Here is a 27,716-nt window from a genome sequence, read left to right on the forward strand (position 1 = left end):
AAATCTCATGCCAGTGACTGGTTGTGATGCACACTCCTGATTAAGAACCACTGTCCTACAGTTAAGTCTATATGCTGTGATGTTCCCCTATGCTTCTAATTAACCAGTCTGAAGGGTTCTGAATTCTGAAGGTTGTACACTGTCTACAAGAGAACCACACTCCACATCCATGCATATGTGAGACCTTCAGAATAATTTGAAATGATTGACTTGGGAATTCCAGGTAGGAGAGTCAGGCTTCATGCAAGTTAGCCACTCACTGCAGATTTGGAGGATTGAATCTTCACCACAATGAGAAATCACTTGTGTGATTGATTGCAAATAGCTTCCTCCATTCAAAAATATATATACCGCATACCCACAAACACAGCACTGTCAATTCCACATTTATATTTGGAGTCAGCCCTTACAATTAAAACAAATCATTTAAGACAAAGGTATCATTGAGGAATTTAATACTTTTCACCAACTTGATCCCGGCCAATACAAGAGAATGATAGTCATATTCAGCATTTCTATGCAGAGAGAAGTCCAAAAGTTTGTGTTATGTGAGGTTTTGCTTGTCCTAAGGAGATCCTTTTTGAAGCTGATCAGCAGATGTGTAAGAATCTAAAAGAGCAGTTCAGTTAAAATTAACAGAAGTGGATGTCAATGAAGACTTTGAAGGGTCAAGAATGACTCCACTTCCCCCTCGCCCATGATTTTTTAAAGTTTTAAGGTTTATACGTTTTCTGCAGATATCAGAGTGGATTGCCAACTTTGTCATTTCAGAATGCCATTATCAGAATTAGGCAGAACCCAATGATATGGCAATGAACACAAGCTGGTTAGTTCTAAGTATTGTCATCCAGAGTAAATATCAACTTTACTGTTAGCGCTGTATTCTGCAAATTAACCAAAGACTCTCCAGTTCCCAAACTGGAGCATACATCTTACCCAAGGTAAGTGGGTCATTCCCCTCAGCCTAGTCCCTGGTAGTTCAAAAGGCATCAGGGTTCCCTGGCCTCTATCCTCAACATCATTAGGTAGAAAGGCTGGAGGTGAAACCATGTCGAAAGGTAAGGGGGTCTTTGCATAAATGAAAGTGCTCAGTGAATAGGCAAAATGAAGTCATTATTGCTAACCCCATGCAGACAAGTAAACTAAAGCAATTAAGGACCTGAAAATACTGGAATGTGGGCTACTGCCACATAACCCAAGATGTTAAAAAATAAGTTATTGGTTTTGACCATAACAGTTCAAACATATCTAAATGGGATATAATAATTAAATTATCCTGCAAATGTGATGGTATCTTTAAGATTGATTCTTATAGAACTTAGACTATTTTGAAAATATGCATCTGAATATTTTTCACCTATACTTTTAAGATAGCTTTTTAAAAGAACATCCTTTTATTTGGATGTGTCTTCTGACATATAAATTTTGTTTTTAAAATATCAGATCCATCTCTATATAAAGACCCCTAGGACATTAGGATTTGTTACTTAAAAGATGTTTGTTTTTAAAGGTAAATATTAATTTGATATCTCTTTTCTCGCTATTAACTAATCTTACAGGATTCTATTTGAGATAGGAACTGCCTCTGTGCACATGTATTTTTATATGGGGAGGTTGAGGTTTCTGTTTCTGATATTGGTGCTCAATTGATGATGAACCAGCACATGTTGATCCTGCCCCAGGGAGCTGAAGCACATGGGAAGAAAGTAAAGATTTAATACTTAATATTTTAGTTCATTACTGAAATTTAAAATATTACTTAGTATGAAAATGTTGCTGGTTCTGGTCAAAAAGGGTGAGAATTGAGATAAAAGCTCTTCTACTAACTGTGGGAGCTTGAAAAACATTCACTTATTCTCTGGTCCTCTATTTCCTCTGTAAGGTGGGGTTTAATATGCAAAATCCATTTTAAAAGGAAAATTAATAAACATGTTCAAAATTGGTCAGTTACCAGCAACGTTCTTCCCAGGGCTTTCCTATTTCACCATATTCCACCTGCCCTGCCCAGATCATGTGGAAGAAATAATACGCTATGGAGGTCAGTGCCCTTATCAAAGAGGCCCTGGCAAGCTCACTCGCCCCTTCTGCCATGTGAGGTTACAGTGAGAAGACAGCCAAGGAAGCAGTTCTCATCAGACATGAATCAGCTGGTATCATAACCTTGGATCTCCCAGCCTTCGGAACTGTGAGAAATAGACGTCTGTTGTTTATAAGCTTCCCAATCCAGGGCATTTTGTTATTGCAGCCTGAATAGACTAAGACAAATACTCTATCTTCTGCCATTAGTTCATAGTCTAATTCGGGAAAAAACAAGAGATTACTTAGCAATGCAGGTAGCAGCTTCCTTCAACTACAGTTGCACAAATGCTGCCCAGCATTTGCATCGGTAGCAGCAAAACTGCTTCAAAAAGAACAATTCTGATGGGCATCTTAGCTCCTTAGCTGTGTGTGTGTTTTGTTTGTTTGTTTGTTTGCTAACTGCTTTGCAGTCCAAGTTTTTCCTCTGCCCATTCATGCTTCCTTTACTCTGTCTCAGGTATTGTTCCTGAGAGCGCTTTGCGTGTCTGCATACAAATCTCAGTCTGTTTCCTGAGAGGACCTAACTTAAAATATCTCACAAAATGATTTAAATGAAAGCAGCATGATGACCCCGTGGCAGAACAGCAATGGTGCAGAACCGGCTGAGAGCAGAATTTGGTGGGATATCTCTTGACTCATGCCCTTGGCTACTCATAGACTCCAAGTGTTGCTAGGGAAGCGGTTCTGGGTGGGATTGGAAATGTGTAGGAGCATTTTTGCTTGTCACAACATATCAGGGTGGGCAGAAGCCGGAGACACTAGGCATTTTCTCGGGTGAGGACACTTCATGAAAAACTTGTGAATCCTGCATGCATTTCTAATATTCCTCTGGATATTCATGGCTGTCAAAACCCCATATAACTACGTTAGAAAAGTGTGTGGAAAGACAGAGGTGTGGTGGGTGTAATAAGGTTTAGAACTTTTTCTAGAATATAAAGAAATTCGATTAAGCTCCTGAAACAGGTGAAGTGCTAAAAGAATCTGAGAAGAGACCTCTGGTCGGGATAAAGAGGCTCCTGAATAGGAAGAACTTGAGACACTTGGGAAAGCAAGACCCATATCACCAGCAGTAGTTGCCAGTTTCATGCAACAGACACCTGTGCTGGAGTCCAGGGGGAATGAGAGGCGTCTTGGTGGAGGTCTGCAAAGCTCAAGGAAACAGAACATTGGCCAGACGAGAAGAGCCTCCCCTCACCAACATGTGGACACTAAGCTTCCCTGTCAAGGGCCCCTTTGGGAAGGAGAAATGAGAAGATCTGTTGAGAGGGGAGAAACAGTCCTGACAGGAGGTTTCAATTGTCATTAAATTTACTCATCACTTTAACACTGAAAGAGACATGTGATCTTTAATCTACAGGCTTAAAATATTTTTATAGTGAGAAGGAGGATTTGAGAATAAGATGAGATTGGTTATAGATAATATAAAAGAATCTTTTCTCCCCACAAACTGCGGAGCAATAAGTATAATCCTTTTACTGGATTGTAGGAGAATTAAGACAGTATAATTAAAACCTTGGCTTGAGTTTGAATCAGTGCTGGGAGGCGGCTTCTAGGGAACAAATCCTTTAGGTAATGAATAAGCATAGAGAATACTTCATGAAAGATACCTGAGAATATGGAAATCATTAGGTCCTGCAGTTACACTTTAAGAATATTAACTGATAGTTATATAAAAAAGATAGTGTTGAAGCAAGTATGATTTTTTTTCTTTTTCTCATTCCATAATTTTTATATGCAAAATTAAGCACATGCCCAAAGCTTGTGTTGTGGTTGTGAATGGGAGAAATGAAATTTCTGTGAATTTTATTCTGAATTACCGTATGATACAAATACATTTTTCCAATTTAACACGTTAAGCACCAAGCCTATTTTGTCTTCCTTTTCATTTCAGTCACCGGTGACTGACATGGTGCTTAACATGTTAATAAGAATTTTTTGTTTATATGGAGTTAGTCCGTTTTGCTAAAGATGGTGTATTTCTCAGATTGCTTTTTCTAATGAATCCTATATAATAAAAGGCCAATATGCAAATCAACTAAACAGCAGAATTACCCAGTGCTATGATGCACACTGACCACCAGGGGGAAGATGCTCAATGCAGGAGCTGCACTCTGGTGGTCAGTGCGCTCCCACAGGAGGATCAAAATTCAGCCAGAAGCCGAGCTCACAGATGGCGAGTACAGCCGTGGCAGTGGGAGCTTCTCCCACTTCCACTGCAGCACTAAGGACCCCCGGGGGATGTCCACCTGCTGGCTTAGCGGGGAGCGGGCCTAAGCTGGCAGTCAGACATCGCCGGAGGGGTCCCAGACTTCAAGAGGGTGCAGGGCATGCTGAGGGCCCCCCCTCAGTGCATGAATGTCGTGCACTGGGCCTCCAGTATCTAAATAGTATTAAATTTCCATACCTCTTTTAATCATGAAAAGGACACCACTGCCATCTATCAACCAAATTCAGTAAGTTGTCTTTAAAATATACTCACAAGTGCCATCTAGTGGTTAAAGAATCTATTGCATTTATAGCTGCCACTGCTGTTCTGCAGCTGAGCCCAGCTCCAGAGACAAAGAGGGCAAAAAACTAATACAAACAAAACACAGAAAAACTTACCTCCCATCCTGGCCACCGCTTCCAATTTTGCCTCCCCTCTACAAAACGCCTGCCTTTGTTTACTCTTGGTGTCAGCTAGTTGTGGGGTTTGTTGTTGTTGTTTTGGTGTTGATCCAGACTTTCTAGATGTTTCCAAAAATGCCAGGACTTCAGGGACAGAGTTTGGTTTTCGCTGTGGCAGGCAGCAGAATCTGGATTTTCAGTTACAATTTCTGGCGACTCTTCTGGGACAATGAGGACCCCGGTAAGGCCCGAGGGCCTGGGCTGAGGGTCCCAGCTGCTTGTGGCAGGCTGACCCCATGACAGGGACTACAGGGATTTCCCAGCAGCTGTTGAGAGTTCTTTATCTCAGGACTCTCCCTGCTCTCCCTCTCAAGGCATCAGGGGTCTGAAACACTTAGCTGGTGGAAGGAAACAGGTCTCTGTGGAGTCTGTGGACTCCAAGTCTGACTGGGTAAGTCAAACTGGGGTGCACAGGAGGGGTCCTCTATCACTGCTGTCTGGACTTTTTAGCCATCTAGGACTCAGCAACGAGTCATCTGAGGTAACGTTTTGGCAGGGGATAAGACTCTGACTTTAATCCCAGTTCCTCTGTGGGAGGCAGTCAGTTGCTGTCTGAGAGCTTTGGTCTGTCTGTTCTAAGGACTCTCTGAGAGCCCTCACCTGTCTGAAATGAAACTTTGGTTACCATTGTTCTTTGTTTTTTTCTTCTCTTTTGGGGATTTGCTTTGATCATTGCTGTTGTGTAACTCATGTGTTTTGACCTTGTCTTTCTTTAGTTGTTTTTTTTTTTCTGTTTTTAAACAGGAGACTTGGTCTTGGTTCCATCAGAGAGTCCATTAGGTCGTATTTTAGCTAACTGGTCGATTAAAGTCAATGACAAATCAGAATTGTTTTGCCAAAGGTCTGGTAAATAGGATAAGATGTGCAAGATTTCATGTTGTTACATGATAAAAATTCTACTCTGAAAGAATACAGATTGATGGTTCAAAGAGGAGGGGTGGAAGGTCTCACCCCCACCCCCCAACAGTAAAACTCAAAATCATTAAAATAAAGAATGAAATGGTGGTTTCTGAGGGGCTGGGAGGTGGAGAAAATGGGGAGATGTTGGTCAAGGGGTACAGACTTTCAGTTATACAATGAGAAGTTCTGATGATTTAATACACAGCATGGTTACTATAGCTAATACTGTATTGTATACTTGAAATTTGCTCTAAGTGTAAGAGATAGTATTGCATCTGTGATCAAAGGAATTGTTTTAGCTTTCTCATTTCCATACCAAACAATGATATGGTACATGCAGCAATTACAAATATTACTAACTTTTTTGTTTCCATGGAACTTTCCACTGCTTGGTGAAATCTTGTTTTCTAAGATTTTGGAGGTTGTGTCCTATTCCAATAATGGTCTGTCCAAACTAACTAAAGACAAAATAGAAAAAGGGATTTGAAAAAGCCCTGTATAACTGTGATACAATACTTATTCTTCTTCCTCAACCCACATAATCAATTCATCTTGTCTTTTTATACATTTTAAGAACTTGAAGATTTTACTTAGAGTTATTGCGGACTGGCCTACTGAGGGACAACAGGAAAAACATCTCAAAAGGCCCCTAAACCATTTAGTTCAATAATAATTTGGGTTATAAATTCAGAGGTTCTTGGCTGAGCTATTCATTTTCATAAGTAGTCTGCTCCCTTTGATTTCTACTTTCTAGGCGATGCCACTCTCACAAAAGTGATTATTGTCTTAATTTATGAACATTATGGGAAACAAAAGAAGGCTGAACCTTTTATAAGCTTAAATTCTCTTCAGCTTAAACCTTATATTTTCCCAGTGAAGACTTGTTCATTGAAAGCATGAAAGACCTCCCCTAGAATCAAATTCTATTGCTAGTGGAAACCTGAGAATTATTATCAAAGAGTAGTTTATGGAGGGAACAGATGACTGACAAATGGGAGAAATTCCAGGGAGACGTCAGGGCAGGTGTGAGACATAGTTCAATTATTGTAGAACGCAAAGAGATAGGCTGCATCTTCTGTAATGCGTACTGAAAGATGCAATATAAAACAGGAGTGGAAGGCCATCACTTAGGAAGGACAACCCTGGACGTTTTAGAAAATGAATTTAAATACACTGTGATTTTATAAAGTTCTTTGAACCTCCCATAGCCTTAGCCAGTTTTACAGAGGATGTTTGGAGTAAAACCCTAGAAAAGGAACACCAGCCTTCTGAGATAGGTCTAAATGATTTTAGGAGCCATCCTTCATGCCCAAGGAAGATGTTGCTATAGCTTTCAAACACCTGTTGTTGTTTTATAGTTTCCAATTTAAGTAAATATGACGACTGGTTACATGCAGCTCTCTTTATTATCTCCACCAGTTTTGACTCTTGATTTGTCTGGACTAATCACATGTCTATTTCCTAATATCAATAAAGTATTACCTAATTTATTTACTCAAACTGAGCTATCTGTTTACTCCCTAGAGGACTACTCATTGGCCAAAATTCACTTGTAGGGAGTATTTATTTCTCAGCAACACATCATTCCCTGTCCTCCACGCAGTTATATCAGAAGTGGATTTTGCTTCATCAGTTGACGTGTAACAGTGAGTAGTGAAAACGTAGACATAGAGCCTCTTTCAAGCCTTACCCTCTCTTCAGCATACCATGTACTTATTTCTTTCTCCTCAGTTTTCTGTTTTTCTTCCTTTTCTTTTGGACTCAGGGCAAGAATAGGGAAAACACATGACAATTTTTCTTTATACAAGTACTTTCTCCTATATTCATTCAGGAGATACAAACAATATGTGACTCGCCTGTCCCAATATCCTATATAAAAATGCATCCCACACTCTACTCTTTCCTCCTTGTTTCTGTGACAAAACAGCTTGTTCTCTCTTAAGACTGTGCAAGACATACTAAATATAATAAGTAGTTAAAAGGAGTGATTTTAGAATGTTTTTGTGGGCTGCCTGACACTCTTTCCTCTTTTCTCCGAATGAAGAATTCCTGCAATTGGTGCTTTTTGGTATGTGTGTCCATGTTATACAATATAAATTCTTCCTCACCACACTCCAAAGGTTGAGTTATCCAAGGTTTTTCCTGGAAAATTTCATAATAGCACAGTCATAACAGCACTCCATCTGTCTCTTGAAAGCATTTTTTTGTGATTTATCAGCCAGTCTCCTCTATCCTCACTTCTCAATAGCTGAGGGTGCCTGGACTTCACCTTGAGTCAGGAAAGCTCTAGCAACTTAGTAGGGCCTTAACTGGATCTTTTAATTGGAGATCAAATAACATCCCACAAAGTGGTCTCTGGAGGTTCAGATAAACATTCATTGAAACAGTATTTTGGTCCCCCCCACCCCCACTTTTTTTTTAAAGTGTGATCCGCACGATTGTTAAAATGCAAATTTCCAGGGCACACTTTCCAGAAATTCTAATCCTATCAGTCTGTTACAGGGCCTAGAATATGAACATTTACCAAAACCCAGGTAATTCTAATGCAAGTGATGTTTCTACCCTTACCTGGCAAAATTCTAACCTCTGACTTTCCTCTATCGGTCAGATGATTTAGATTGTTTGTAAAAGAATTCAATGTTGTTTTTTGACATGCAATTTAGACAAAGCCATATTTGCAACTTTAACAAATTCATTTTCTAGGTGTGCACAGAATTTTTTAAAAAGTGCACAGCTAACATATGTGTTGGTTCTACACCTAGTGTTATTAGAACTCATCTATTTAACATTCAAGAATAGATTTCTTGCCCAGTGGTTGAGGGTCAACCTATAAACCAGGGATCACAGTTTGATTCCTGGTCAGCGAACGTGCCTGGGTCATGGGCTCAATTCCCAGAAGGGGCCGAGCAGAAGGCAGCTGATCAATGATTCTCTCTCATCATTGATGTTTCTATCTCTCTTACTTCCTCTCCCTCTTTGAAAACAATATATAATGGATTTAACAGGTGGAGCTAATAGAGAAATGCCTAGCTGGTCCAATCTGTGAACAGATGTGTCTTTAGACTGTGTGCTTCCTGTTTATAGTTAGACTTTCCTATTTAGATTTATTTAGGATTTCTGATAAAAATTCAATTGGAAAATGTAATAAAAACCATACAATATCTTACAACTATATGAGGGTGACATCTCCAGAGTAAAACCAGTTGGTGTTACTCACACAGAGCAAATTCCACAATTTATTTGAAATGGCAGACAAATCCCAAAGCCTCAGAAGCTTCTTTCAGGGACAACAGATTATTTCTGTTCCAGGGAAAAAAAAATAAAGTACATTTATTGGAGAATTTCCTATTTCTATAATAATGAAAATATGAAATACTAAGAAACTGTATTAGTAAAGTGATTGAAGGCATGGGCTCTGGGACCCAATAGTCTGGCATTAAATCCTGCCAGGTCAGCCACCTGGGCAACCTTGCACCTCCTTTACCTTATTTTCCTTGGTGCTATGTTTGGAATCATGATAATACCTCCCTCATGGGGTTTTAGGAAAAGCTGTTTATCCTTTTAGTATCTTAGTTTCCTCCTCTTTAAAATAGTGATAAAACCTCTAGGAATGTTTGGTTGCTATTAAGAGTAAATTATTATATATGCACTAGAGGCCCAGTGCATGGATTCGTGCACTGGGAGGAGGTGGGGCCTCAGCCCAGCCTGCACCCTCTTGCAGTCTGGGACACCTCAGGGGATGTCTGCCTGCTGGGGGGGATCGGGCCTAAGCGGGCAGGCAGACATCCCTCTCGCAGTCGAGGGCTCTCACAGTCTGGGACCCCGCACTCCGTACCGCCCACCTGCAGTGGAGGCAGGAGAGGCCCCTGCCACCACTGCTGCGCTTGCCACCCATGAGCCCAGCTTCTTGCTGAGCGGCGCTCCCCCTGTGAGAACGTACTGACCCGCAGGGGTAAGCTCCTTCATTGAGGAGATGCCCCCTGGTGGTCAGTGCACATCATAGTGACTAGTCGTTCTGCCGTTCAGTCGATTTGCATATTAGGGTTTTATTATATAGGATGCTATTTAGTATGGCATGGGTTGAGACACATGACATTTAAAAGGTGCTTGGGTAGAAACCAAGATGGCGGCATAGGTAAACAACTGAACTTGCCGCCTCACACAACAACTTCAAAACTACAACTGAAAGACAAAACGAACATCATCCAGAACCACAGGAAGACTGGCTGAGTGGAAATTCTATAACTAGAAGGAAAGAGAAAAGCACACTGAGACTCAGAGGAGGTAGAAAGGCAGAGGTATGGAGGTGCATGACTGGAGAGGGCTGGCAACTGAGTACGCACTGGCTTTTTCAAGCTGGAGGGAGACACAAGCTCCTGACTACTCTGAACTCCAGTTCCGGGCGAGACTCTGGGGACCCATACTCATTCGGGGAGAAACTGGACTGTCTGGCAGAGCTTGGAACTCCAGGGCGGCTTTCTCTCAGAGGTGCTTGCAGCGATTACCAAGGGACACTGAGACCCAGGGGCCTCTTAGGGCAGGGCTGATAGTAAGCCATTGCTGTTTGCTCCACCCTCACTCCACCCCATCCAAGCTGAGCACAGAGGCTTTTGCATATGAATGACCTGGTCCTTTGAAAACTAAACTTACCTATCAAACTGCAGCTGAGTCAGAGAGACCCAGAACATCCAGAAGAAGGGACAAGGCCCCATAGCAGCTTGCATTGCTTCACAGCTGGGTCTCATCTGGGCACCACCAAAACCCAAACAAAGAAGAGGAATCTGCAGATCTCTCCATAGCTCCTGCTGGGTGGCCTCAGGCAGAGACTAAGCCAGTGTACCCAGGGGTCAGAGTAGGACCATCCAGATTACAACTCCTCAGGTCCATAAGGGACACACTCAGGGGGCAGACTCAGTGAGCACCAAAGCCCCACTGAAGCAAGTCTTGCCTCATAAGGGTGTCTCCAGCACAGAAGTTCTCCCAGCGTAGACACAGCTGATCCTCACAGCCAACTGGCCTGCAGGTCAATTCCTCCCAGTGATACCAACAACAATCAAGACTTAACTACAACAAGACTGTGCACACAGCCCACAAAGGGGTGCACCAAGAGTGTCCACCTCAGGTAACTGGGGAGGCTGAGCCACTGGGCCCTATAGGACACCTAGCACACAAAGCCACTCTATCAACTCTGGGAAGCAGCCAAAATGCGGAGACAAAGAAACAGGTCACAAATGAACGAAATGGAGGAAAGCTAACTACTGGATATAGAATTCAAAACCACGGTTATAAAGTTTTTCAAGAATTTTCTAGAAAAGGGCAATAAATTTAGTGAGACCCTCGAGGATATGAAAAAGGACTAGAAATTAAGCATACAATGACTGAAATAAAAAATAATATACAGAGATCCAACAACAGACTAGAGGATTGTAGGAATCAAGTCAAAGATCTGAAATACAAAGAAGCAAAAAACACTCAAGCGGAAAAGCAAAAAGAAAAAAGAATCCAAAAATATGAAGATAGTGTAAGGAGCCTCTGGGACAACTTCAAGCGTATCAACATCCAAATTATGGGGGTGACAGAAGAAGAGAGAAAGCAAGATACTGAAAACCTATTTGAAGAAATAATGACAGAAAACTTACCCCACCCGGTGAAAGAAATAGACTTACAAGTTCAGGAAGCACACAGAACCCCAAACAAAAGGAATCCAAAGAGGACCACACCAAGACACATCATAATTAAAATGCCAAGAGCAAAAGACAAAGAGAGAATTTTAAAAGCAGCAAGAGAAAAACAGTTAGTTACCTACAAGGGAGCACCCATAGGGACTGTCAGCTGATTGCTCAACAGTAACTATGCAGGCCAGACGGGAGTGGCAAGAAATATTCAAAGTCTTGAATATCAGGAACCTACAACCAAGATTACTCTACCCAGCAAAGCTATCATTCAGAATTGAAGGGCAGATAAAGAGCTTCACAGATACGAAAAAGCTAAAGAAGTACATCACCACCAAATCAGTATTATATGAAATGCTGAGAGGTATTCTGTAAGAAGAGGAAGAAGAAGAAAAAGGTAAAGATACAAATTATGAACAACAAATACATATCTATCAACAAGTGAATCTAAAATTTAAGTGAATAAAAAATCTGATGAACAGAATAATCTAGTGAATATAATAGAATCAGGGTAATAGCAAGGGAGTGGACTGACCATTCTCAGGGGGAAAGGGTTGTGGGGGGTGCGGGAAGAGACTGGACAAAAATCGTACACCTATGGATGAGGACATGGGGGGGATAGGGCATGGGGTGGGGTGGGAAACGGGTGGAGGGGAGCTATGAAGGGAAAAAAGAGGAACAATTGTAATAATCTGAACAATAAAGATTTTTTAAAAAAATAAATAAATAATAGAAATCATTTAAAAAAATAAATAAAAGGTGCTTGGCATGTATTGAACACTCAGCAAGTGTTAGTAATTACTATTAAATACTAAGAAATTGAAAAGAATTTTATTTGTTTTTACTTGTAGGTGAATAAGTATGGACAACAAAGACACATATTTGCTGAACTTTAAAGGCTATAATTTTGAATCTTCTTTAGTTGATGCTGACTTTCTAGAAAATCTAGATGATTTTGAAATTAGAGATGATGATGTCTTCATCATTACATATCCAAAATCTGGTAAGTCTGAGGAGTGGGGACTACCTGTTACCAGTTTTCACTCTGGTTTGGTAATACATGTGTACAAATGAGCCCTTTTCCAGACATTAACAGTTGCCCAGCCTACATTTAGAGCACCATTTAGGATTTTTAATAAAGTTAAATAAATCTCAAATTTTTCATATATAAGGTCATTTAAAATGCATATATTGTCATTTTTTAAGGCACCCATGAAGAAACCAAATATTGAGCCAAAGGAGATACTAGGTCAATGCTGACCTTTGGCTTTCTCTGAGAATGGAAGAAAATATATTTTAAAAATCCAGCAGGATTTTGGTTAGCAGCATCTCTCAGTCAGAACTAATTTCTAATATGCTTTTCAATTACACTAATTGCTTGTAATTATAATAATGAAATAATTTTGAACTAAAGTAAATTGTCCTCAAATCTTACATTCCCCTTAAAAGCTTATTTTTTTACATATGCTTCTTAGAACACAGGGTGATTGGTGTTCTTGAATCAATGTTGTACAAAGTGGTTAATATTGCCCCAAAATACATTGGAGTCAAAGTCAATACAAAAAAATCATTCCTGATTTTCATGAAAATGCTCCATTCCCTCCCTTTTACCATTGACTTTGAAATTCAGGACCCTGTTTACTTTCCCCAAATTAGTAATGCAATGCCTTTTCCCTGGATTTTCCTACTCCGCAAAATATGTTGGCACATTTGATATCAGGTGTTGTTTATTTTCCTCCCTTAGATGTTGGTGGTGCCTCAGTTTGCTTAGTTTTAGGTTAAGCAGCCCATAGAATTTTTCCTTTACCCTTAATCCAGCCTAGGTGTTTGGCACCCCACACACCAGTCCTTAGTCCAACCTGCTGGGTTCTTACTCATCTTACAGCGGAGATTAGTGACTCTCCAGGATTCACCATAAATTTTATCAAACCTACTGTGTCTACTAAATCTACTCAATTGAGTAGCAATGATTGCAAGATTATTGACACCTCACATTCTTTTAGAACATTGATTATATATTCATGAACATAGGTGCAAAAATCCTAAACCAAATAAATATAAGCAAAACAAATCTAGCAATGTAAAAAAAAAAAAATACCACTGCGACCAAGGTGGCTTTATTTCAAGATTGGTTTAAAAATATATTAATGCAGTTCACCCACATTACTAGAGTATAGAAGAAAGCCTGAATTATCATCTCAACAGGTGCAGAACAAGCATTTAATAAATTCAGCATACATTCCTAAGGGAGACTATTAGCAAACTAGGGAGAAAGTGAACTTCTTTAACCTGATGAATAGAATCTACCAAAAACTAACACAGACATCAAATGCAATAGTGAAATATTTAAAATCAAGTATGAGACAAGAATGCCTATCAGTACTTTCATTTAGCACTGTATTGGGAGGCCTATACAACGTTAAAAAGAAAAGTTGGAAGGGGTCTTGAGCTCTTAAACTGTCTAAATTTCCAAAAGGTAAAGCTTTAAGCAAGACTAAGGAAGGAGAAACAGAGAGAGCCGCAGAAAATCACATGAACAGAATGTACACGAATTACAGGGAACAACAGAGCTGAAGGATTGATCTAATCACTACTATCACAACTCTTTTTGAGTAAAAAGGGAACTTAGAACACCTAATTTTATCTTTACTGATTTTAATGTAAAATACATAGAAAAAAATGTTGGGCACTTTTCCTTGGCATCTTTAGAGTGGTTAAAAAGAAAGAAAAAGCTCCAAATAGTTTTGAGATAGATGGCATAGTAATTGACATTGTTAATAAAAAATTAATTCAGGGTTGAAAATGAAATTATTTATTTTTACAGGTACCATCTGGACTCAGCAGATATTAAGCTTGATTTATTTTGAGGGACATCGTAATAGAACTGAAGACTTGGCAACGCTTGATAGAATCCCCTTCTTTGAATACAATTTACGCAAAACAGACTTTCTCAACAGACCATCTCCTCGGCTCTTCTGTTCCCACCTCCCATATTATTTAGTACCAAAAGGTCTCAAGAACAAAAAAGCTAAAGTAAGTCATATAAATAGCTTATGGACCATTGGCACAAACAAAAATACTGTCTTCAAATATTTTTTACAGCCCCACTCATCCACAGTCTTTCAAATGTGATAATTATAATCTTTGATACTGTTTGACACATAAAATATATATGGAATTATAAGTATATACATAAATTGGGTCATCCCACACATTGCTTGTAGTGTGATTATATAGTATACAGCAACATTTCTTTGATGACAGCACATAAAATTCTATTCTTTCTAATGGTTTAGTAGAATTTATTGTATGGCTCTACAATGTTTAGTGTAATGATGGACAGGTAAGTTGCAGCAATTGTATATATTACATCGCAATACACATTCTTTTTTCTTTTTTTTAATCCTCACCTGAGGATATTTTTCCATTGATTTTTAGGGAGAGTGAAAGAGAGAGGGAAGACAAAGAGAAATAGCGATGTGAGAGAAACCCATTGATTGGTTGCCTCCTGCATGGGCCCCGACCACGGTCCAGGCCAGGAGGAAGGAGCCTGCAACCTAGGTACCTGCCCTTGACCAGAATCGAACCCGGGTCCCTATGGTCCGCATTCCCACGCTCTGTCCTCTGAGCCAAACAGACTAGGGCCAAACTTTTTAGTTTATATGTAAATTATAAAATGATATCTCAAACTAATCTGAGTTTGCATTTTCCTAATCAGTAATGAGATTAAGCACTTTTTGATATGTTTATTGGCCATAATTATTTCTTATTCTGTGAAATTATTATAATTTTTGTCCAATTTTTAAATTTCATTGTCTTTTCTTAATGATTTGTTTTATATATATTCTGGATACTAATAAATTATTGGTTATATGTGTTGCTTTTCTCATACTTTGTTGCTATTTGTAACTTCATGCTATATATTTTGATTAACAGCATTCTTTAAAACTTAGTACAATTTAATTGATCAATTTTTATTTTAACCAAAATAAATTTTTTTCTGTTTAGGAAATCTTTTTTTCTCTGAGACCAGAAATATATTCTTTATTTTTAAGATATCAAATGTTGCTTTCATATTTAAATCCTTAATCCATTTGTAAATGATTTTTTTTTTTGGTCTGGTGTGAGGTATGAAGTAGAATTCCAGTTTTATAGTATATGGACAATTATCTGTTTCAACATCACCTGTTAAGTAGTTTTTCCTTTTTGAAATGCTCTCCAGTGCTATCCGGGTTTTTTTTTTAATCAAATGTCACTTAAAGCTTACAGAGGGTACATTGAAACAGTTTCTATGCAGGGTAATTTGTAGTATTACCCAACCTTACAAATAAATAATTTTACTTTTAGAAATTATTCCTATATGCTTGCACATGTGAAATGTCATATGAATAAAGTTGATTAATTCAACAGTCTTTGTAATAGCAAAAAAAGAAAAATCAAAAATTATGGGTATAACCTAAATTGCCATGAGTAGTAGGCTGGATGAAACAAATTATTACGCATTCATATAATGACATATGTTGGTGTGAAAAAACAACAACAAAAACAACAACAACCGGTAAGAACAACCAAGAACTGTTAAAATTGTTTTACTATACCCCCTGCAGATTGTTTACGTCTACAGAAACCCCAAGGATGTTATGACTTCATACTTTCATTTTTCAAATGTGGTGGTTGTGCTTGAAGCTGGGAATGATATGGAATATTTCATGAAAAGGTTTCTAGATGGAAATGGTAACTATGAATTTATGCATTCAACTTGTTTATGAGGCCGTGGTGCCATCTAGCCAAATTCTCAAACTTGGGGCACATATTTTAAGGAAATAAAGAAGAGTAATGATAGAAGCTGGATGCACACAAGTGGTTACTACTCTGTTCACTTAATTTGCCACCCAATGGCTGTTCTGTTCTCACCAGGACCACTTGGGGGTTGTCATGGTCCCAAAGGCATATTGTTTAAGAAATAGTCTGACCAGATCATTAAAGAACCACATGGGTGTACCAGTTCAAAGTGGGTGCAGGGTTTGTGTTCTGTCACCGACCTGTGGGAGGCCATATATGGCCGCGGTGGAATATTCATTTCAACACTGAGGAGGACAGATTGATGTCAGAGGCTTGTGGAATGTGGAATTGGGGCTCTCACTTATTTAGAAGATTAGATTCAGGCTCTGTCTTATAGATATCTGAAGTTGCTATCCAGAGATCTTAAAATACACTAGTGGCCCAGTGCATGAAATTCGTGAACATCAAAAGGGGTAGTCCCCGCCTACCCACATGCGCCTCAAAATCGAGTGAGACCCAGACCTGGCTGCTCCCCCCCACGTTGGGCTAGATCCAGACCCACCCAGTCCCACCCTTGTCATGCCCTGTCGGGCAGGGGGCATAGCCTCAGGTCCCCTGGCCTGGTGCCAGGACAGGGGCATGCCTTGAGGTCCCCCATCAAGCCCCGCCAGCTGGGGGACACAGCCTGAGATCCCCTGTCAAGCCCCGCTGGGTGGGGGGCATGGCCTGAGGTCCCCCGGCCTGGTGCCAAGGCGGGAGGCACGGCCTGAGGTCCCCCAGCCTGAAGCCAGGGCGGGGGGCACAGCCTGAGGTCCCCTGTCAAGCCCTACGGGGGTGAGGGAGGGTGTAGCCTCAGGTCCCTGCTGATTGCTCATTAAAGCTCCTTATGGGAACTTGGCTTCAGCTGTGGGTGCAGCCATCTTTGTGACAGAGTGATGGTCAATTAGCATATTCCTTCTTTATTAGATAGGATAATAAAAGGAGAAATAAAGAACGTTTTTCAGGTGGAAGAAGTAAGAAAGTAAGGAGCTCACCTTAAATCTGCACAATTAGTTGTTTGGGCTTCTTATTTCTTCACTGCTGCTTTTCCTACAGACATAGGAAAGGCTGGTTTCCATTAAAATCATGTAATTGTTTCCCAAAGCACCATTTTTACCAGGTAACATAGATGTCTAGTGGTGGGGGCTTTCCTTTCCTTTTGGAGGATTCCAGGACAGAAAAGAAAGACTCTAGTTTGCTGTTTGGTAAGTGCAACATCTTTACCTTGTCACTTACTAATTTCCCCCCAGTGGTAGGAAGCCGTTGGTTTGATCACATCAGAGGCTGGTATGAGCACAGACATGACTTCAGTATTCTGTTTATGATGTATGAGGAAATGAAAAAGGTAAGAGGCGAAGGTTATTTCTAAAAATTATTTCTTTGAAACCCTTTTTTATTTTGGTTTTAATGAACCACATTTTCCTAGTTTTCTTGGTACCTAACTACTTCGAATGCTTTTTCAGGGATTTCTACTTTCCTGCCCATCCCTTCATTATTGGCTTCCTCGGGGCTCTCTTCTCACTGTACACTGTCATCTCTTGTGGTTCCTTTTCATGCACCCATCTGTGTCAATGAGGGCAAACTCACCTGACTAGTGATTGAAAAAAGAGCAAAGGCACTTGGAAATACTGGGGCCAGCCCTGGCCGGTGTGACTCGTTGTTAGGTGTCATCCGATGCACTGAAGGGTTACTGGTTCGATTCCCAGGCAGGGCCTGGGTTGCAGGCTTGATCCCTGGTAAGAGGCACAATGTTTCTCTCCCTCTCTATTCCTCTCTCTCTAAAAATCAATAAAAATATTAAACAAACAAAACAAACAAACAAAAACAACCCTGGGGCGAGAACCACTAAGATTTGGCCAATTAGTCAGAGGTAATTGTGTGCCCAGTGATGCAAGTTCTTTGTGTTTTGTTGTTGTTGTTTTTATTAAAGAGAATCTTGAAATGTAGCTTTCATGGAAATCACATAATATTTACATGTTGGCCTCCAATGAAAACTGTCTTAATACATTGTGTAAACCAAACCAAACACATTTGAAGTTCACTATTTTGTGATCTCTGATTATATGTTGACTCACTGCTACATATCTTATTTGCTCAATAATTCAAAATTATAAAATGCCTATTATGTGACAGACCCTAAATCATCAGACAAAGACAATTGAACCCTTTATTTATAGAACTTATAGTCCAACAGGGAAGACAAGTATTCACTAAGTAGGTATATATACTTCAAACCTGTGATAACTGTTATCAAGGAAAAGTGCAGATATGATAAGATAGTACATGAAATATACTGATCTGGTGTAGGTAATAGGCAATTATTTCTGGAAAAGTAACATGACAACTTCAAGGTAATAGATATGAGTTGGCAGAGAAGTAAAAGAAGTCTAAGCCAAGAAAAGAGAATGTGCAAATTACCTGACAAATTCAGGTGCATGATATCTTGGAAGAAGAAGTTAAAGAGCAAGGTGGAGGTAATGGAAGATTAAGATAGAGAGGTGTACAGGAGCCAGACCATGAAGGTCTGTAGACTTTGTTAGTGATAGTAATTTCTTCATCTTAAAAGCAATAATGAGCCCTTTAACAGTGATAAGAAGAATAGCAATGATAGGATTAGTATCTTTAGAATCTAATTCCTTCTAATGGGTTTAAAAGTGATAATGGTAAAAACAGGCAAACTAGTTAGAGACCAGTTTGCTAAACCACTGTTCATTGTTAGTGTAAATAAATGCAAATGATTTGGGGATGTTGGTTTTGTATCCTACAACTTTGCTGAGTTTTTTAATAGTTCTAACAGGGATTTTTTTTTTTTTTTTTTTGTAGATCTTTAGTGTTTTCTATGTATATAATCATGTCATATGTGAACACATAATTTTACGTCTTTCTTTAAATTTGGATGCCTTTTTCTTGTCTATTTACTCTGGCTAGGACTTCCAGTATTAGGCTGAATATAAATGGTGCGAACTGGCATCCTTGCCTTGCTCCTGATCTTTTGTTGTTGTTGTAGTTGTTAATCCTCACCTGAAGATATTTTTCCATTGGCTTTTAGGGAGAGTGAAAGACAGAGAAAGGGAAAGACAGAGAGAAATATTGATGTGAGAGAAACACATTGATTGGTTACATACTGTACGGGCTCTGACCAGGGTCCGGGTTGGTGAGGAGCCTGTAATCGTCGTACATGCCCTTGACTGGAATCAAAGTCTGTAGGCTAAGGCTCTATCCACTGAGCCAAACCAACTAGGGCTGTTCATCTTTGCATTCCAGGAGTAAATCCCTCTTGTTCATAGTGTATAGTCCTTTTAATACATTACTGAATTTGTTTTGCTAGTACTTTGTTGAGGATTTTTGTATGTTATCTTTCATAAGTGATATTGATTTTTAGTTTTCTTTTCCTGTAGTGTTCTCATTGGGATTTGGTATCAGGGTAATGCTGGCCCTATAGAATGAGTTTGAGAGTACTTCCTCCTCTTTGATTTAATTTTTTTGAAGAGTTTGAGAATTGCTGTTAATTCTTCTTTAATTTGTGTTTGGTAGAAATAACCAGTGAAGCCACCAAACTTGAACTTTCCTTTTTTGTAGCCATTGTATTTAATTACTTGCTTTCCTCTTTCCCTCATGAAATTGTAAACTCTTAAGGAGCACAGATAGCACATTATTGTTCCCTTAAACTTCTCTGCACTTATCACAGTTTCTGAAACAGAAGATTCCTAAAAGTGCTAGTTGAATGAATGAATGGGTGAGTGAAGGTGAGTTGTCCTTATAAAATCAAACAGTAGAAAGCTCTAACAAAGCTGGCAACCAGAACACTCATTTTCATAGAAGGAATAGGAAAGTAATATATCTTCGTCAAACTTTAGACTTAGAGTAAGTCCAATCACCTTCAGTTTTCCAAAATGTGATCAAGATGTTGGGATGTAACTCCTGCATTCTTTGTAAGCTGAATAGTTTCTCACACCCACAATTCTTTCAGGATCTCAGAAGTTCTGTGCTTAAAATCAGCCGTTTTCTTGAGAAAGAACTGAGTGAAGAGGCTGTGGAAGCTATTGTGAAACAGTCTACATTTCAGAACATGAAGTCTGATCCAAAAGCAAATTATGATGACATTCTAAAACATGAAATTGGGAAAAGAACAGATGAGGGACATTTTCTGCGCAAAGGTGATGCTCAGGGGGTTTTAGAAGCAAAAATGCTGAGAGTTCCGTGATTGCTTGGTCGCTACACTAATTAAGTGTACACTGTATTTACTGTGTCTTTCTAAGTCCTGTCATTTGGAGCCTGGAGAGAATCAAAGGCATGTACCTTGGTTGTGGGCACATGCCCAGTAGGGGGTGTGCAGGAGGCAGCTAATCGATGTTTCTCTCTCATCGATGTTTCTAGCTCTCTATCCCTCTCCCTTCCTCTCTGTGAAATATCAATAAAAAATATATATTAAAAATAAATAAATAAAAATTAATCAGGAAACTTTTCTTGAAATTGCTCTTGATATTGCTAATTTTTTAAAAGTGTTTCCTTTTTGTCCCATTTACTATCAGCTTTTAAGTCTCATTGCTTAACTAGATCAAATACAAAGTAATTCTCATGCCCATAAATAGCTTGCTAACTGTTCCAAATGCCAATGATAATGTTTAAATAAGAAAATTTGATAGTTGAAGATGCCCAATAATCTTCATTTGAAAATTGGCTTAATGACAGTTTCTAATTTCCATCAAGTAAAACTGAAGCAATGACAGCTCTTAACACCCTCTGTGACCTTGATTTCATTACTTGAAAATCTTTGGGTTTCATTTCTTTTTAAATTTTAAAGTATGTTTTTATTGATTTCAGAGAGGAAGGGAGAAAGGAGGGAGAGATAGAAACATCAATGATGAGTGAGAATCATTGGTTGGTTGCCTCCTGCACGCCCCCCAATGGGGATTGAGCCCACAACCTGGGCATGTGACCTGACCAGGAATCAAACTGTGACCTCCTGGTTCATAGGTCGATGCTCAACCACTGAGCCATGCTGGCCGGGCTTTCTTTTCAATTTTATTTATTTTATCTTTAGCTTTTTATTTACTTATTTTTACTTTTCAAATTATAGTTGAGGTTCAAGATTATTTTATATTAGTTTCAGGTTCACAGCATAGCGGTTAGATATTTATATAATTTATGAAGTGATTCCCCCAATCATTAGAGTATCCACCTGGCACCATACATAGTTATTACAATATTATTGACCATATTCCCTATGCTGTATTTTACATCCCATGACTAGTTTGTAATTACCAGTTTGTACTTCTTAATCCCTTCAGTGTTTTCAATTTTAAAAATGAAGAAATGCTGATATTGTGGAGTTGTGTTAAGAATTACATTACATGATAGATATAGTTTGCCAAGTGTGGTGCCAAGCATTTATTTATTTTATTTTTAGATATATATTTTCTCTTTATTTTATTCTTTCCCCATCCCCATTTATCCCCCATCCCATCTTCCACCTCTACCCACCTCTCTCCCTCGCACAATCACCACACTGTCCTCCATATCCATGAGTTCTTTCTCTTTTTTTCTCAATCTCTCCACCCCACACTCCCAATAGTTACCCCATACCAGAGTTGTCTGTCTGCTCTCTATCTATGAATCTATTCTTCTTGTTAGTTCAGTTTGTTCATTAAATTCCACAGATGAGTGAAATGATATGGTACTTGTATTTCTTTGGTGCCTGGTATTCAGTAAAATACATGAAAAAATTCTAAGCTAGTCATCTATTTTACTCTTGTTATACCAGCTCAATAAAGGCTGTAATTTAATGGTAGTGGTTGGTGAAAGCATAATAGCTGAGGATAGTGAACTTTGTAAGTGTTTTTAAGTTTGTTTCTTAGTTCATTTCCGTATAAGGAAACATGAAGTATCAAACCCACGGAGAACTAAGAGGTATTTAGCGTGGCTTGAAGAGGAGGTTAAAGTGGGTGGGAGGAAACTCTTGCCCTGATAGTGCCACTTACTCACCCAGGTGCCGACCGTGTGCTTATTTCTAGGTACCGTTGGAGACTGGAAACATCACTTGACAGTGGAGCAAAACGAAAGATTTGACAGAATATTCCAAAGGAATATGAAAGATTTGCCTTTGAAATTCATCTGGGATTTAAATGAGGAGTAAAATCAGTGTAAAAGAATCCTAAAAAAATCTACTAACCAGAGAGGCTATTTTAATATACACATTAATTTGTGCTTCTTATGCAATGTTAATTATAAAACTTTACTAATAAAAAATGAGTAAACTGTGCTTAGGTTAGTTGCCAAGAGTTTGATAAACACTTTGAAATTACAAAAATTAAAATGATTAGGAGATAGTCTGCATTGATATCCTGTATTATAAATTGAAAAACAGGAAGCATGTAATAGGAATTATAAATGTTCTGAGTTTTCTGTACTGTGTATTTTTTCTTTACCCACAATTAAATTTAGTATTAATGGAACATTAAAATGTATTTTACTATTGTAATTAAATATTAATTCTTTGATTTAAATTATTATGAATGTTGAAATAGAGAACTCTTATTAAAGCACATGGATCTATTTAATACTTTACCAGATCACTAAAATTTCTTTTTATATATTGATTTTGAGAGAGAGACAGTGAGAGAGAGAGAGAGAGAGAGAGAGAGAGAGAGAAACATGGATTTATTGTTCCACTTTTTTTATGCATTCATTTGTTGATTCTTGTATGTGCCGTGATGGGGATCTAACCCACAGCCTTGGTGTATCGGGATGATGTTTAGAGATGTTAGGGAGAAGAGACTGCATATTATAAAATACTGTGTTAATAATAGTAATATTATGATTTAAATTTAAATACTTGTGGGGAGAATTGTCTTGTTCTATATTTACATTGTGTAGTAAATTTAACAAACAAACACTGGGTTTACTAAAAGCAAGGGGTTCACTGCTAGGCTCTGTAGTTAAGAAAGTTTTGAAGAAATACAGTTACTCCGCAGAGAAGTTTATATTCTAGTTTGGATAGCAAGGTAATACCAAATACAAAAGAATACATTTAAAACATAGAACTCGCTGGTTGAATTTAAAATACACATCTAAATTAGGTTAAATTGAATTAAATGGCATAATGACTATAGTAGGTGATAAATTTTAAGATGAATTGTACTCTACTAAGACGTGTTAACGTAAAAAAACATTCAAACCTGTAAATAATTTTTTGTGAGTTTACTTGAGCCAAACTGTCAACAAGTGCCGGGAAGCAAAACCTCAACTAAGTGAGATAATGCTCCAGATAATGGGGGGGTGGGGTCATCTCTATTTTTATACATTGCAATCAAAGGAGGGACAGGTGGGTTACATGAAATCCATTGCTGATAGACTAGAGAGATGGAAGAAAGCAAAGCAGGGAAACCTCTGGGATTGGATAAAAAGTAAAATGCTAGTCACATACTTAGGTGGGTGCAGGAACAATGGACATGATAACAATGAAGGAATCTGTGGTATCTGTCCTGGTGCCCAGGCACATTAGTTGTGCCCCAAGGGGTCTGGAAAAAAGGAAGTTACAAGTTACCCAGACATTTCAAGGATATGCTATTATAGATGCAAAAAGACAGATAGGCTCAGTTCAGGTAAAGGTTGACCTTGTTAGTGAAGATACGGCCTAGGATGTAACTACCCACCACAACTGCATTTAATCAAAGTTTAATTTCAGACCATCCTTTGTGGTTACTTTAGGTCTCTGAGTTTGCAGGACAGCCATGCAGGCCTTCCCTGAGCCTGTCAGGTTAGCATGTGGCCCCTATATCTAAGTAGGATATAATCATTAAATTATCCTTCAAATTTGATGGTATCTTTAACATTGATTCTTATAGAACTTAGACTATTTTGAAAATATGGATCTGAACATTTTGCACCTATACTTTTAAGATAGCTTTTTAAAAGAACTTCCTTATATTTGGATGTATCTTCTGACATCTAAATTTTGTTTTTAAAATACCAGACCCATCTCTATCTAAAGACTCCTAAGACATTAGGATCTGTTGCTTAAAATATGTTTGTTTTTAAAGGTAAATATTGATTCTAAGGCCCTTGAAAATGACATTGAAGGAGCGTTTTAGGCACATTCTCAAAGGTAGGCATTTGATATCTCTTTCCTAGCTATAACTAATCTTATGGGATTCTATGTGAGATAGGAACTGCCTCTGTGCACATGTATTTTTATATGGGGAGGTTGAGGTTTCTGTTTCTGATATCGGTGCTCAATTGATGATGAACAGGCATACGTTGATCCTGCCCCAGGGAGCTTAAGCAAAAGGGGGAACAGTGAAGATTTAATACTTAATATTTTAGTTCACTACTGAAATTTGAAATATTACTTAGTATGAAAATGTAGCTGTTTTTGGTCAAAAAGGGTGAGAATTGGGATAATAGCTCTTCTACTAACTGTGGGAGCTTGAAAAACATTCACTTATTCTCCGGTCCTCAATTTCCTCTGTAAGGTGGGGGTTTAATATGCAAAATCCATTTTAAAAGGAAAATTAATAAACATGTTCAAAATTGGTCAGTTACCAGCAACGTTCTTCCCAGGGCTTTGTCTACAAAACTCGAACATCTTTCCTATTTCACCATATTCCACTTGCTCTGCCCAAATCATGTGGAAGAAATAATACGCTATGGAGGTCAGTGCCCTTATCAAAGAGGCCCTGGCAAGCTCACTCGCCCCTTCTGCCATGTGAGGTTACAGTGAGGAGACAGCCAAGGAAGCAGTTCTCATCAGACATGAATCAGCTGGTATCATAACCTTGGATCTCCCAGCCTTCGGAACTGTGAGAAATAGATGTCTGTTGTTTATAAGCTTCCCAATCCAGGGCATTTTGTTATTGCAGCCTGAATAGACTAAGACAAATACTCTATCTTCTGCCATTATTTCATAAAGTCCTATTTGGGAAAAAACAAAAGATTTCTTAGCAATGCAGGTAGCAGCTTCCTTCAACTACAGTTGCACAAATGCTGCCCAGCACTTGCATCGGTAGCAGCAAAACTGCTTCATTAGAACAATTCTGATGGGCATCTTAGCTCCTTAGCTGTGTGTGTGTTGTTTGTTTGTTTGTTTGCTAACTGCTTTGCAGTCCAAGTTTTTCCTCTGCCCATTCATGCTTCCTTTACTCTGTCTCAGGTATTGTTCCTGAGAGCGCTTTGCGTGTCTGCATACAAATCTCAGTCTGTTTCCTGAGAGGACCTAACTTAAAATATCTCACAAAATGATTTAAATGAAAGCAGCATGATGACCCAGTGGCAGAACAGCAATGGTGCAGAACCGGCTGAGAGCAGAATTTGGTGGGATACTCTTGACTCATGCCCTTGGCTACTCATAGACTCCAAGTGTTGCTAGGGAAGCGGTTCTGGGTGGGATTGGAAATGTGTAGGAGCATTTTTGCTTGTCACAACATATCAGGGTGGGCAGAAGCCGGAGACACTAGGCATTTTCTCGGGTGAGGACACTTCATGAAAAACTTGTGAATCCTGCATGCATTTCTAATATTCCTCTGGATATTCATGGCTGTCAAAACCCCATATAACTACGTTAGAAAAGTGTGTGGAAAGACAGAGGTGTGGTGGGTATGATAAGGTTTAGAACTTTTTCTAGAATATAAAGAAATTCGATTAAGCTCCTGTAACAGGTGAAGTGCTAAGAGAATCTGAGAAGAGACCTCTGGTTGGGATAAAGAGGCTCCTGAATAGGAAGAACTTGAGACACTTGGGAAAGCAAGACCCATATCACCAGCAGTAGTTGCCAGTTTCATGCAACAGACACCTGTGCTGGAGTCCAGGGGGAATGAGAGGCGTCTTGGTGGAGGTCTGCAAAGCTCAAGGAAACAGAACATTGGCCAGACGAGAAGAGCCTCCCCTCACCAACATGTGGACACTAAGCTTCCCTGTCAAGGGCCCCTTTGGGAAGGAGAAATGAGAAGATCTGTTGAGTGTTATAATGTAAATCAGCGAGCTAAATATAAGACGCCTTAACAAGCCAAATTAATTAGGAGTCTTTATTATGCCAGTGGGCTCAGAGGAATATTGCTTCTCAAATTCTGAGCAAAATATGGAGGAAGTGTTCCTTCTTTATATCGTTCCAGCCCTTTGTCTCCCAAATAAGGGTTTTTCCGGACCTTCTGTAGACTTTACAAAGAGCTCTGTGTAAGTTATTTTTGCAGGCAGCTTGTAACCTTGAACATAGTACATTTCAGATAACTAATAAACACCTGGCATGAGAGTATGGGAGTATTATCAGCCCCTTATATGAGATGGCTAGCCTGCAAGGTCAGACAGCTAAGTTTATCTTCCCTATTATTCAATCAAGCTAAAAAGCAACTTGAATTTACAGTATAAGGGACTGTCTAAAAATAACAGAGTTGACACATAGAACAAGGGATCATCTACAAATAGCAGAGAATTTTAAACAGTAATTTTACAAAATAGAGATTATTTTGCTTCAGAGAGGGGAGAAATAGCCCTGATAGGAAGTTTCAATCATCATTAAATTTACTTGTCACTGTTTAACACCAAAAGAGACATGTGATCTTTAATCCATAGGCTTAAATTATTTTTATAGTGAGAAGGAGGATTTGAGAATAAGATGAGATTGGTTGTAGATAATAGAAAATAATCTTCCTCCCCACAAACTGCTGAGCAATAAGTACTGGATAGTAGGAGAATTAAGACAGTATAATTAAAACCTTGGCTTGAGTTTGAATCAGTGCTAGGAGGTGACTTCTAGGGAACAAATCCTTTAGTTAATAGATAAGCATAGAGAATGCTCTATGAAAGATACCTGAGAATATGGAAATCATGTGGGTCCTGCAGTTGCACTTCAAGAATATTAAGTGATAGTTATATAAAAAAGATAGTGTTGAAGCAAGTATGATTTTTTTTTCTTTTTCTCATTCCATATTTTTTTATGATGCAAAATTAAGCACATGCCCAAAGCTTGTGTTGTGGTTGTGAATGGGAGAAATGAGATTTATATGAATTTTATTCTGAATTATCATATGATACAAATACATTTTTCCCTTTTAATAAGAATTTTTTGTTCATATGGAGTTAGTCCATTTTGCTAAAAACAGGGTGTATTTCTCAGATTGCTTTTTCTAACAAATCCTATATATTAAAAGGTCAATATGCAAATCAATATGTAGAATGACCGGTTGTTATGATGTGCACTGACCACCAGGGGGCAGATGCTCAACGCAGGAGCTGCCCCCTGGTGGTCAGTGTGCTCCCACAGGGGGAGTGCCACTCATCCAGAAGCTGAGCTCACAGCTGGCGAGTGCAGCGGCGGCAGTGGGAGCTTCTCCCTCTTCCATTGCAGCACTAAGGACCCCCGGGGGATGTCCACCTGCTGGCTTAGCGGGGAGCGGGCCTAAGCTGGCAGTCAGACATCCCCAGAGGGGTCCCAGACTTCAAGAGGGTGCAGGTCAGGCTGAGGGCCCCCCTCAGTGCATGAATGTTGTGCACTGGGCCTCCAGTATCTAAATAGTATTAAATTTCCATACCTCTTTTAATCATGAAAAGGACACTATTGCCATCTATCAACCAAATTCAGTA

General features: G+C 39.0%; 1 protein-coding gene across 3 annotated transcripts; it reads left to right on the forward strand.

Annotated features, from left to right (window-relative positions):
• The first annotated feature begins 2,562 nt into the window (after positions 1-2,562).
• Positions 2,563-24,677, forward strand: LOC308245754 (amine sulfotransferase-like). Of its 3 annotated transcripts, none has more exons than XM_080663492.1 (7): positions 2,563-2,697; positions 12,170-12,321; positions 14,143-14,351; positions 15,926-16,052; positions 17,390-17,484; positions 20,110-20,296; positions 22,154-24,677. In XM_080663492.1, the coding sequence occupies exons 2-7, from the start codon at positions 12,180-12,182 to the stop codon at positions 22,273-22,275; spliced, it is 882 nt and encodes a 293-aa protein (XP_080519618.1). In that variant the 5' UTR covers positions 2,563-2,697; positions 12,170-12,179; the 3' UTR covers positions 22,276-24,677. The 3 variants fall into 3 exon arrangements, with proteins under 3 accessions (XP_080519618.1, XP_080519617.1, XP_080519616.1); XM_080663491.1 differs by lacking the exon at positions 2,563-2,697 and adding an exon at positions 4,837-4,927; XM_080663490.1 differs by lacking the exon at positions 2,563-2,697 and adding an exon at positions 7,181-7,292.
• Positions 24,678-27,716: the final 3,039 nt, after the last annotated feature.

Source organism: Plecotus auritus, assembly GCF_963455305.1.
Source record: "Plecotus auritus genome assembly, chromosome: 4".
In the NCBI taxonomy this organism is placed as follows: Eukaryota; Metazoa; Chordata; class Mammalia; order Chiroptera; family Vespertilionidae; genus Plecotus; species Plecotus auritus.

Bases quoted from the DNA above. Each gene is read 5' to 3' on its own strand.
- LOC308245754 (XM_080663492.1), top strand. From the start codon at position 12,180: ATGGACAACAAAGACACATATTTGCTGAACTTTAAAGGCTATAATTTT. The intron at 16,053-17,389 runs GTAACTATGAAT...ATTTCCCCCCAG, and splicing joins AAGGTTTCTAGATGGAAATG to TGGTAGGAAGCCGTTGGTTT. The intron at 17,485-20,109 runs GTAAGAGGCGAA...CAATTCTTTCAG, and splicing joins TGTATGAGGAAATGAAAAAG to GATCTCAGAAGTTCTGTGCT.